This window comes from Achroia grisella, unplaced genomic scaffold (genome assembly GCF_030625045.1).
Source record: "Achroia grisella isolate CSIRO2021 unplaced genomic scaffold, CSIRO_AGI_Agris_v1 utg754, whole genome shotgun sequence".
Lineage (NCBI taxonomy): Eukaryota > Metazoa > Arthropoda > Insecta > Lepidoptera > Pyralidae > Achroia > Achroia grisella.
In genome coordinates this window covers 150,949-163,401 of record NW_026713011.1, presented here as the reverse complement: position 1 = coordinate 163,401, position 12,453 = coordinate 150,949, and the positions used below count along the sequence as shown (strand labels likewise).

Below are 12,453 nucleotides of genomic sequence, written 5' to 3'. Positions count from 1 at the left end.
AAAAAGTAATTTCTCTATTTTTTCATTCCAATTACTACATATTTTTGGTGGTGATTGATTAAACCCTTTAAGTATCATCCCTCCGAGGAATCGAACCCACGACCACCGTAAGGATTCATAAATCTAAATTGATTTATTTTTCATCTCTAGGAAAAGGCGGACCGGACTTATTCTCCCCCGAGCTTATCAAGCAGACAGGCAATGTGTACCCACCCCCGAGGTCGCCCAACGAGCTGCCAATACTGCCAGAACTGCCTCCCGCTCGCAACCCGCTCTACAGGGAAGAGGATGATGAGGATGTACCAGAACCAATACCAGCACCTCCAGTGCCACCCAACTGGAGTGTTTTGACCAGAGTGTTGAAAGTTGAAGCACAGGATGAAGTAAGTAGTTGATTACATTTGTGGTAAGCAGATGGTTTTCTACGGTCGACGACCTATCTATAGAAAGATTTGTTATTTTTATACTCACGTGTTGTTTTCGTGTGTGTGAATTTTATGGTAAATAATTGCATAAAAAATATTATCTAATTAGAATGGCAAAGAAACTGATGAATGTAGTAATCGTTGCCTATATATAGGTCATAATTACCACGTGAAACCATTGCACAGCCTGCTTTATAAGCGGTGATTCGGTCGAAGTATGTAGATAAGGCAGTGAATTACATGGTGCTATATCATCTTAGCCATTGGAATAACAACGAATCACGCATGTCACATAATAACATGATGTCTATATTCTAAAGTTATTGGCCCCATCTGCCGTTTACGGCTTCACAGAAGGATAGAAGGCGAGTGCAAATGGCACTCTAAACTTGCGAAAGGACTTATGGAGCAGCTGAAGGCCAAATCCTACCTGACCGATACGACTTTAGTTTGAGGGCACCTAGGGGTTCAAACTCTGGCTATCGTAATTTTGATCTCCGTTTGAATTGGACGGGGGATATATTGGAGGAGCGTCCAATTGGTGCGTGGAGGCCGCTGATAGATATGACATTGTCAAGCTTTAGTCTGAGTCAGCTCGGACCGATTTCGATTCTCGTTTGAATTGGACGGGCGAAAGATCGATTGAAGGTTTGTGCATGGAAGCCGCTGATGGGCATGACATTGTCAGGTGGTGAGCGAGACGGAGCGATCTATGCGTCTTACTCGCGCGGAGCGTCTACGCTGGCGCGAGCTGATCTCACATGAGAATACGCTGCGGCGAGAACTCGCACGGGCGAGTTCACGGGATGAGTTCACACGCGTGGCGCACGACCACCGGTTCGCGCCGCTGTACGCACCCCACAAGTGGGAGGTCATCATACGGATCCTCGCACCACCGCCAGACAGGCCGAAGGTTAGTCCATAATTACATGTACATGTTTAGATACCTAATAGATAAAAGTCTTTAATTTATAACAAGAAATATTGAAAAACGCCCCAAAAATGTGTTTTTAGAGGTTATGTTGGGGACGCTAATATTTCGTATTCTTTAATCGAAACACATGTAACAAGCTGTTGGTATCTAAAATAGTTAACACTAAAGTACCAACGTGTATGCCTTTATATAATATATATCTGATTTTGTTTCACATATTAATAATAATAACTCTGGACAATTATCACAATGCCATCTAGTCCCACGGTTAGCAGAGCTTGTGTTATGGGTACTAGATAACTGATATAAACACTTAGATATTTTTTTTGTAAATACATTTTATTAATATTATAAACGCGAAAGTATTCTCCTTGCCTACCTCATCTTACTTTTCAGCTAATAGTCTGAAGCAATAATTACTACTGAGTAGCAATACAAAATGTAACCTAACCTACCTCTCTGTATTCTTTCACGCAAAAACTACTGAAGGGATTTTGATAAAATTTTACAGTAATATAGCATATACATCAGAATAACATATAGGTTATAAATTTCACGTGACTGAAACCGCTGGCGCAGCTAGTATATAATATCATTGAACATTAAGGACAATGATACTCATGAATACAAACGTTTGCACCGGGCGAGGAATCAAACCCGCGACCATCGGAATTAAAGCGGTGTGATAAACCGCTAGACCACCGAGGCCGTCAAATTAAATGATAAATACACTGACACTTACATATTAATATGATGATGTACCGATAATCATATATTAATATGATGTTGTACTGAAATTTGCGTCGGGAATAGAACCGGTACCGCAAGAAGAGCGAGTGGGACTCGAGGTCCCGGCGCAGTTCGCTGCCGACGCTGTACGAGTACGACAGCGACGCGGCCTCACTGCGGGACCCGCAACGCTCGCGTCGCTCCTCCTACCGCAGCGACCACGTCGACATGAGGTCAGTTTAATATTTTTTTTCAGTTTTTTATTAAAGGTTTATTTATTTATACGTGTCGTGACGAGTCAGAACGGTATCAGTTTAGTACATTTAGTAGGGTAACGTTCATACTAGTAATGTGTATATATAGTTCGATAGTAATGTTTTAAATTTCTATTTTTAAAAACACATATATATATAAATAATTTATATGAGACATAAAAGAGGACCATTCGCTCCATTTATAGTATGAGTTCCAGGGTGTCTTTAGGAAAGTGCTGAAAAAATATTTAAATGTCATATAAAATACTTCCTTTGTAAAAAAAGCCTACTATAAAATTGAAGAATTCGTTAACGATAATAATGTTTTTATAGTAAAACTTAAAATCCATAGCGCTGACAATATTCGCGTAGCGATTTTCTATGTTGATTATCGCATGCCTCTTGTTATTGCGTAATTATTTATATAAAAAAAACATCTATTCAAAAGAGCAACACACAAGTTTCTTGCTAATTCTTCGTGTGATGCGTTTCGAATGAGTGGTAGAATCAAAATATGACTATTCAGAAGTGCTTGCATTCACTTTATTTGAATAAAGATTATTTCTATTTCTATTTCTATGGAAGAGCGATATTTACCTTACCTAAACTAGTTACTAGACTAGGTCATCCCAAAACTGTGTAATTAATAAATAAAAAAAAAACATTTTTCATAGGTCATCCTAACACTACTATTGTAATCAATTACTTTAAAACAAATGTTTGATTGTCAGGTCGATGTCAGAGATGATGGTGGACTACGCCCGTGAGCAAGCGGACACGCACTCCGAGGTCTCGGCGGGGACACAACTCGGCCGGTACTACGACGATGACAGCGACACCGAGCATCACTTCCATCCGAGCCAGTAAGTCACAGTTTTTGATAGTATAAGAACATAATAAAGAAAGAGTATAGATGATAATGGAATGGTGCACCCGTCTACGCTAACGGTTTACGCTGGCGGGGCACCAGTGGAGGATGATAAGATGAACATGAGGTCAGGTCAGTTTGCCCATTGTGACAAATTCACCAGTTGGACCAGGGAGAACCGCGTGGAGGTCAACCTGACATGGTACATTGCTAGTAATATGGTCATGGGTTATGAGTCCACATTACTAACAATCCCCTTCCCCCCGCTCAGAAAGAGTAGACGTATCGAGTGGTGTGATTTATTACTTATTGATGATAGATTTTTTATATGCATGATAATGGAGTGGTGCACCCGGCTCGGCTAGGAGAGTATTAACAATGATTCCTCTTTCTCGCTTTTACTTTCTTCAAAGGCATTCACTGCAGAACACGTGAAACCCCCTGTATCATGTACGCCTGGTGTCCAAGTACAGATTTTTGGGATTCCTAACAAAAATTAAAAATCGCCTATACTACAATGACCGAGCCGTGCGGATCGCTAGTGAAAACTTAAACTTTGAATATACATACTCGTGTTTTTAACTACCGAAACTTTGTATAAAGGCATTTTACATACTTGTTTTTTTTTATTATTACCTATTACTAGCACCTTACTCCAGCGTGTATATTGCCCATATTTAACATTATGTGAAAACTTCATCCTATTCCCTGCAGACGAAAACATATATAACAGTATTCGCATCGTTTAGATTATACAATTTTATTATGTATATAGTGTGTGTATTATACTTATTCACTTATTTTTTTATCTAAGTCATCTTATAACTCCTAGTATTAGCTGTTATTGCCATAATATAGGCTCGTTAGCCACACCTCCACGTCTTTACTCCGCGGCGTCTGCGCGGGGAATGTATCTCCGGTCTCACGCGTCACGGAGCGTGTGCGCTAAGGTTAAGGGGGTCTTCCTATGTGACGGCCTGTTTTTTTAGGGATATTTTTTTCATACCAGGATTTTTTTTCTACGACCAGTAAATATTTAGAGCTTCAAGTTTTTTATCATTTATTAACACATATTTGGACAGTATAAATATAAAATTTCAGCTAAAAATATTCAGTCAAACTAGAGTTACAGCGCTCTGAACACCCCCGCCTCGAAAAAAAGAGCTCCCACTTCCTCCACGATTCCGGCTGATCGGCTTATCTGAAAAAAAAAAAAAAACGGCGTTTTAATTTGTAGGCTTAAAAGCACGGAATGACCTATAATCAAATGAATATAAAAAAAATTGGATTTTTGATAGACATTTGAAATAAAAGTTGGAAATTTTTTTTTTTTTTTTTTTGCTTTAAAAAAATCGAAGTTTTGATCGAAAAAAATTTACGATTGATAATAGTTCATTCCATGCGTTTACATATATTGAGTGTGCCCTGTAAATTTCAAGTAATTCGGTCCAGCCGTTTCTGAGATACAATGGAGGAAAGTTTGAAAAACACAGTTTTGAGAAAAACGCGTTTAAAGTTTCAAGTCCGTTAAAAACTATTAAAATATCAACTTACTCTCAATCGGCGATGCCTGGTCCATAGAGTATTCCTTCCTCTTCCTCGTGAAACTCTGAAGCTGCGGGGTTGCTCTTTGAAAATAATCCGGATTTTTAGGAACAAATTCACACGCCCCCATCTCGGCGGCCATCTTGGATTTTCGAAATTTCATAATTTTCCCTAGAGGTCGGGTCCTTCGAGTTTCCTATGCTCCACAACCGGTGTCGCCAGTACCCCCGCAACTACCCTGGGAATTTCGTTCAGCTCTTGAGTCAATCCTGGCTTGTTTAACGACATCACTTACGCGCCGCTCAGAGCGTAAGATTCGCTTTTCATCCCGTTTCTCAACATACGCTTGGGCTTCACGACCAACAGGGCATCCCATAATCGACATAACTTTTAAAATACCTTGAAAACCTTCATTAAAGATAATAACTGCTAAGTAGCTAGCAATTTCAACAACTTTGGGACCAGAATGAAGATGTTTAGGAGCGAAAGTCCAAATCAAAGAATTCAAAGATTCGTTATTGTTTTGTGTCTCTGCTCCTAAACAACGAATTAATAATTCGTCTTTCGATAAATCTTCGAAAACCGGTTTGATATATCTAACATTCTTGGACTTGCGGAATTAGAGGTGGTTTATCGTGATGAAATTGGTCCAGTTCATTATTAGCTTCAGCCTTACGCCATTTACACCAACTGTCTTCGCCTTCTGGACAAAATTGATGCTGAGGGTTTTCATCAGAAGAACCAATCCACTCGTACTTAGGTCATCCTAACACTACTATTGTAATCAATCCTTTCCGTCCACTCATTATGAAAAAATAATTTGTAGCTGTTGCTCTCTTCGAAGTTCAACCAAGACTAAAATAACTTCGGTAAAATATTATAACAATAGAAATTTCTGTTTAAGTCTGTAGAAACGTGTCTAAACTTGTATAAACAAATATATTAATAAAAGGGAGGCCAGGTATAAAGCCGACGGTACACAATAGGCCCGGTATATAACTGCCAACTCACCGCTCCGAACCGCTCTTTCTTTTACCTGTGTATCTTTAAAACGACTTCGAATTTTCTAAAATATATAAGCTTTACTACCGTAATCTAGACATGTTAAGGGAGCAATTTATGAAAAAAAAAAAAATCGATTTTTTCAACCCATCACATAGGAAGACCCCCTTAATGAACTTACTAGTGTTATAAATTCACTGCAATGTGTAGATATTCGTTCTGAATCGAGCAATAAGTTTTTTGTTATTGCAGGTCGTGGGGTAGGCATTCATTGCATCGGTCTGTGAGTCAGCCGTCGCTGGCGCGTTCAGCGACCGAAGTGGTGGAACAATGGACGGTTCCGGACGGTGACGTCACACCTACGCCTGGTCGACGAGTCAGAGGTATGTACAAAAAAACATTTACATATTCAGTAAACACTTGTAATATTTCTGTCAACATTCGGCACCCTTCCATTTGTAAAGCTAAACTGGCGATGCATTAGAGAGTGATGATCATCATATTGAGATGTTTTGTTTCCTCCTGAAAATGGTATGACCGATTCTTATGAAATTTACCCCCATCTTTCTTCCATTACCCTCCCCCTATATGTGTATTTTCGGTAGATCTGAGAATAGGACGTAGACTATACGACCCATTTACCCATGCTAACGACTTCTCACAGCGCTGCATTTCAAAATTTTATAAGTATGTCATATTCTTTCCAGGACCGCAGGGACTGACTACATTTACGTCATCAGAAGTACGCACATTCCAAGCCACGAAGGAATGGCGCGAATAGACTTATGAACAGTTTGTAATAGTCATTAGATAATTTATCCAATGCCTATTGGAATGTCTTTTAAATATTAAGCTTAATGCTCGCAATAAAAAGTAATTGCGTCAGAATGAAGTATTCCATGCATTGGGTACTGCAACTTTACTGATTTAATCTGGCTTCACATTATTCGGTTTACTCGGACTACTGCTTATGTAACCTTATTTGATTGGTGGATTTAGTCTTATGCCACAAGTGGGTTGGAAATGGGCCAATTAGAATAGGATAGAACTGTCAGATCCTAATAATGTGAGGTCAGATTTATTTCTGCATTGATCTGATAATAAGATAAAGGAAAGTGTCTTTAATGAATGAGAATGATGAATTTAAATCGATTCTTTAAAGTGTTGATGACGTATCATAGGTGCGTAAGTGTAGCCAGGTATAAGAAGAGAAGAGCGGAGGTACGCCTCTCCTTCCTACCTAGATTGAAATGAATTTTAGAGCAAAAATTTATTGTATACATTTTTTTAAATTTATTGTTGTCATCAACTTTACTTCACCCCCCTCCCTGAAAAAGTCCTGGCTACACCCAAGTGACGTATGCTCAAATTACTCAAGTGATAAACCTCACTGCCTTCCGTATATGACAATATATATATATAACTATAAGTAATATATTAATAGATTTATTTTAGCAAATAATAACGTGTGACGCACAGTGGTGTGACTGTTTAGCATACCTCTGATGGTCGCGGGTTCGATTCCTCGCTCGGTACAAACATTTATTCGTTAGTATGATTGTTTGTATCGGTCTGTGTGTTGTCTCTGTATATTATTTATGTATTTATAGTTTATATGTATATATGTCTATCCGTTGCCTAGTACCTATAGCACAAGCTCTGCTTAACTTGGCACTAGATGGCGCTGTGTGTGATTTCTCCAGGGATATCATAATATTATATCTATTCATTATAATTCCAATAATTATGTTATAATAAAACATAAGAAACATATATTTAAAAAAGATATTATACTTACACACGTAAAAAGGTAGATTTTAATATTTTTTCAATTGTAACACCATATGAAAAATAATACACAAATATTTGATATGGCAACACTAATATTCTATAGATAGGTATATAAGAATAGTATAACATTGATTTAATAAGCATGTAATTAAAATTTTAATAGTTTATTACAAACTAACGTTGTGCCAAAATACATGTTTATATTGCTTCCCTAACATAATTTTTTATTCCTCATAAACCATAATGTGAATATAGCTTTTATATTTCAGTAAGTATACTTTTTTTTAGGTTATATATATAAAAAGCTTCTTGAACATTATGACCAGTGTTAGATAAGTTTATAATACATAATATTAAAACACTATTATATATATATACAATTCAAAGATGCCTGGTATTGTATCTAATTTACTATTAAAATAGTACAATGATAAAAATATTGTTCTTCATAAAAAATATTGAAATTTATGATGATTTTATTTTAATATAGTTTATAATAATAATTTGTATATACTAATTATATTTTTTAAGTAAGTGGGATGTTTAGAAGCCTAGCGGATGAGGCAAGAGACAAAATTTTTATATGATTGGTGTCCTTTTTTTATAGCTCGTTTAAAGCTTCGGAGTCTAACGGTTTAGCACGTTCTACTTTAGGTCGCAGGTTCGAATCCTAGCATAGTACATATATTTGTATTATTAAATATGATTATTTGTATTAGTTTGGATGTTCATGTAGGCAGAAGAGCGAGTTTATGGAATAAGAGGTATGACATTATATTCCTCCGAAATGACAACGCATGAGTGGTATACCGGCGTCACAAGAAAGTGTTGTTTGTGTGACGGTGACCACTTACCATCAGTTGACCGTCAACTTGCTTTTCTTCTATGGCAATCGGTCGTTATTTTTATCACCTTTTGTGCCAGGCTCATATATTAGAAAATGAGGACAGAAAGTAAATCGTAAAAAAGTACCAGAGATGTACTGGAGACAGAAAGTATATGCAAAATATATAATAAAATCTGTTGGCAAACTTTGACGCAGTGTAAAGGAAGTACCCGATTTTATTCTTCTGGAAGGAATTGTTAATAAATTCTTGCCTCGTTTGCTATGCAATGAGGGGTTAGGTGCATGGCGACGGGAACGTGTAAGTGTGCTCAACTAACTGTAACAGTTTAGTATGTTTTGTTTTCATCGGGACAACTTGTATTTTTATTATTAATTTTTACTCATCTTTGTTCATTTTGTTATTCAACACAAAGCTCTATACCTATTGTTTTCTTGTGATAAATTTATTCATCCAGAACCACAACTTTCATATATTTTAGAGCATGTATTTTAGAGGGGCCATGCTCATATTACTTTTTCATGCTTTTTGATACCCACTTTCGTCCTCTATTGCAATATGGGCGTGGATTTAATGACGCGGAATTTGATCACCAATAGTTCTCTATTGGTGATCAAATTCCGGTCGTAACGCTTCTAGTTTCTTAGTAGTAGATGTCAAGTTTCCGCATTGATTTATAGTCTCACACATGCTAATGTTAGCGGAACAAAATAATATGAATTTATTAAGTCACGATTTTTTTTCTTTCCATCCCTTGTTACTCAATATCACAATCGTCAACCCCTTTCCCAACCCTTAACATGTAATTTAGTATGTAATCTAAGGATGGTTCCTCATGGATGATATTCGGAATCAGCTATAACTATCAAGATAAACAAAAATACAAATGTAATTTAAATTAAAAATTTAAGCTGTAAATTGTATAACTGTACGTGTTGTCTCGGAGTAGAAAAGAACAATAGGATATAAAACAGGTGCTATAAGAAATCTACATAATAATAAATTACTTACATAAGACAAAGTATATATTGATGACGTACTTACAAAATGATTGCATGATTTTTGATATTTGAAATATAAGTATTTTAACAATTCATTGTGTCTTTTCATTGATCCTCTTCGTACTGCAATGCAAAATTGTTAGGTATTCATTAAAGAAAACGTCTGGAAATTTAAGAAGTTTTATTGAAATGTTTGAAACAACGAAGAATCATACAAATTAAATGCGATTAAAATTACAATTCAAAGTTTAATAAATTCGTTTATACCATTAAATTTTCACACGTATCTACAAAAGTCACATGAAAGTATACGTGAATAAAATTCATCTAATTGAGACAATAAAGCATAATATCAATTATATCAAATATAAATTAATTTAAAATATTTATTTCGATCGCAATTTGTGCTACTTAAAGTATAAGCGCTTATTTTAACAAATAGAAAAATGGACGTAAGATATACCTATTATATATATTCAGATAATATATTACAATAATCACATTTCGACAAAACATTGTACAAGTCACTTTGTTAATAAATCTAAATAGCGTAACAAGTTGCTAAAACATTATTATCCACAGTCAATATTACTATATCAAGCTTTAATAAAAATAACTCTATCACCCTATACTGTACAGCTACTTCGAGAAACTTTAAACCGCTCTTTTGATATTATGTACACTATATCTAATATAGTTGAAATTCTATCTAACGATACATCTAATATCGGGCTTCCACCAAATGTGATAATAATCATTTTATCTACCTACGATATGAAGGAAAGTGGACAGGTCCCTTGTCGTCAGTTTATTTGGCATTTCTTATCAACACCTCTGTTATCATTTGGCAACCGTCTCCATGTTTTAAAATCTTAGAATCTTGTTAATAAACATATCTGTTATTGGAGACAAATGACGTTCTATTATAAACAGAATTTGTATCTAAATCATCTATAATAGATTGGCAGTCAGAAATCTATTTTGTCGATATGAAACTTAAACACAGATCGAATAAAATTATTAATTACAGTCTCTAATTTAGTATATCAGCTATTTTTACTTTTGTTTATAGTAACATTAGTACATGAACACTTGGTACGACCATTTTTGTGAAATTAGGTTCCTTATTATATTTGGCTTATGGAGCCACAAGATTGACGTCTTCTAGTCACTTGTTTCCAGAACCTTTTCTCGAATTGTTTCTCCTGTAAGAACATTAAACACACGCTATGGTATATAATTGTGTATAAATGTGCTTAACATTACTTCATATTGGTCGTTTATTTCGGTATATTTTGCATTTTGGTGATTTTATTGTAATTAGCGACATTGTACGGGTTTACTATCCAAATTGAAATTAAATCAGAGACACATGAATGTAATAGCAAAACTAAATAATTATGTAAAATAGAAAGTAGAGCGTAGACATTGGATTAGCAATAAATTAACAGGAGGATGAGTGAAGTAACTGGGAAGGTTCTAGCTTCAGCTGCAGGATGAAGAATGAAAAGCGCAGTGAATTTTTGGTAAAAATATATTTTTAAGAACACTCGTTCTAATTAAAACGGACAGATAAGTTCAACAACTAACAAAAAACAAAGAATTTAGCATAATTTAAGAAGCTGGATTTAAACATCAATGCTAAAGTCCGTATGAAAACGTAGAACAATTGACATCGAGTTATTCAGTGCCGAATTACATGATCAATAACAACTTACGAAATATTTGAATAAGTTATTAGGAATAATAAGCAAAGACAATATTTTCAAAAACATTAACATTTTCAACTAGAAATGTTACTTTAGTTAATTAACAATGACAATTCAAATTCTAAAAGTTTTGAATTTTAAGAAGGCAATTTTATTGGCCATTACATTGACTATAATTTCACACACAATCTCACTACTTTTCATCAAGATCACCTAAATTTTATATAAAAAACTACTTTTTTTAAATCACGTCTCTTTATAGAAATATTATTATTTATTGTTAATCAATTCTTCATCTTATTGCGTAGAAAGGACGTTGTTCGATCTTCGTTTATTATTAATTGTATTACCTACTAGCCTTTTATAAAATAGTTCAACAATTTAAAGGCAGTGTCGAGATGAGAAAATTTAATATTTAAAGTAGTATCTATTTACTTATGCACTAATTACTTTCGTTTCCTCTTCTAATTTCTGTTTCCATTTCAATTATAAGAATATAATTCCTATTTTCTTTCTTAACAGAAGTTCCTTGATCATTTTTTATAAATATACCTGAATGTTTAAATCCACATTGGAAGTTTTTCCATATTATAAACAAAATTTAAATAGATCAGTACTTAGTACTTACATCTCTATATGACATCGGTACAATGGAAATATTGATAATGGAATTTAAGTAGGACATAAAATAACAGTACAAGTCGTAATGAATGGAGAAACTTCCTTGGAACGTTTAAATCCAGCTGATTGGCACAAGCTAGTGTATGTGCGGGTGCATTCACACATAGCCATTGACAAAGCATATCTTGTAATAGCCGTTGTTGCTCACGGTCGTGCGGCGCGGGGAGAACGGCCGGCCCGCGCCCCCCATTCCCCCCACCACCGTGCCCCCCGCGACCCCCGAGGGTGCGTCCGCTGTGGGGAACAGCGGTGAGCGGCGGGGGCTATCGGATGATGCGCGACGACGAAGGAAACCCATTCTGTTGCAAGGCCATGAGGACATAAAATGATTAAACAACAAAGTTTTCTTTGAAGAGCTGACTCTTAATACATTTAATAACGTTATTGCCTTGTAAGACATGAGTGCTATCCGGGTGTAAGTCATTAAGTTTTGATTGATGATAAGAGAGTACGTCAGCCTGCGTTTACGGTTTACGCTGGTGACACATCAATGGAGGACGACGGTGGGGGCAACCTGACATGGTACATTGCTAGTCATGGGGCTATCAGTCCAGTAGACTACTAACAAACCCCTTTTGTCATTAATTATCATATCACGCGTAATATTGTTAACTTAGCCTATGTGTCACTAGTGGATTGTTACCAATGGGAACTACTGGTGTCAAGGCT

The 12,453-nt window shown here is 35.8% G+C and overlaps 2 protein-coding genes across 2 annotated transcripts in view; one reads left to right on the top strand and one right to left on the bottom strand.

The window, feature by feature from the left end:
- The window catches only part of LOC131850371 (uncharacterized), a 116,207-nt gene extending 108,304 nt beyond the window's left edge, over positions 1 to 7,903 (top strand). The window contains exons 15-20 of the mRNA XM_059200589.1: positions 151 to 383; positions 1,114 to 1,338; positions 2,173 to 2,321; positions 3,074 to 3,205; positions 6,010 to 6,140; positions 6,465 to 7,903. Of these exons, the coding sequence (XP_059056572.1) occupies positions 151 to 383; positions 1,114 to 1,338; positions 2,173 to 2,321; positions 3,074 to 3,205; positions 6,010 to 6,140; positions 6,465 to 6,538 (944 nt within the window). The 3' untranslated portion in view covers positions 6,539 to 7,903. The remainder of the gene's footprint in view (positions 1 to 150; positions 384 to 1,113; positions 1,339 to 2,172; positions 2,322 to 3,073; positions 3,206 to 6,009; positions 6,141 to 6,464) is intronic.
- Positions 7,904 to 10,376: 2,473 nt separating this feature from the next.
- LOC131850326 (uncharacterized) overlaps positions 10,377 to 12,453 on the bottom strand; it is a 75,158-nt gene continuing 73,081 nt past the window's right edge. Inside the window, exons 31-32 of the mRNA XM_059200524.1 lie at positions 11,933 to 12,083; positions 10,377 to 10,599 (exon numbers count right to left, since the gene is read on the bottom strand). Of these exons, the coding sequence (XP_059056507.1) occupies positions 10,522 to 10,599; positions 11,933 to 12,083 (229 nt within the window). The 3' untranslated portion in view covers positions 10,377 to 10,521. The remainder of the gene's footprint in view (positions 10,600 to 11,932; positions 12,084 to 12,453) is intronic.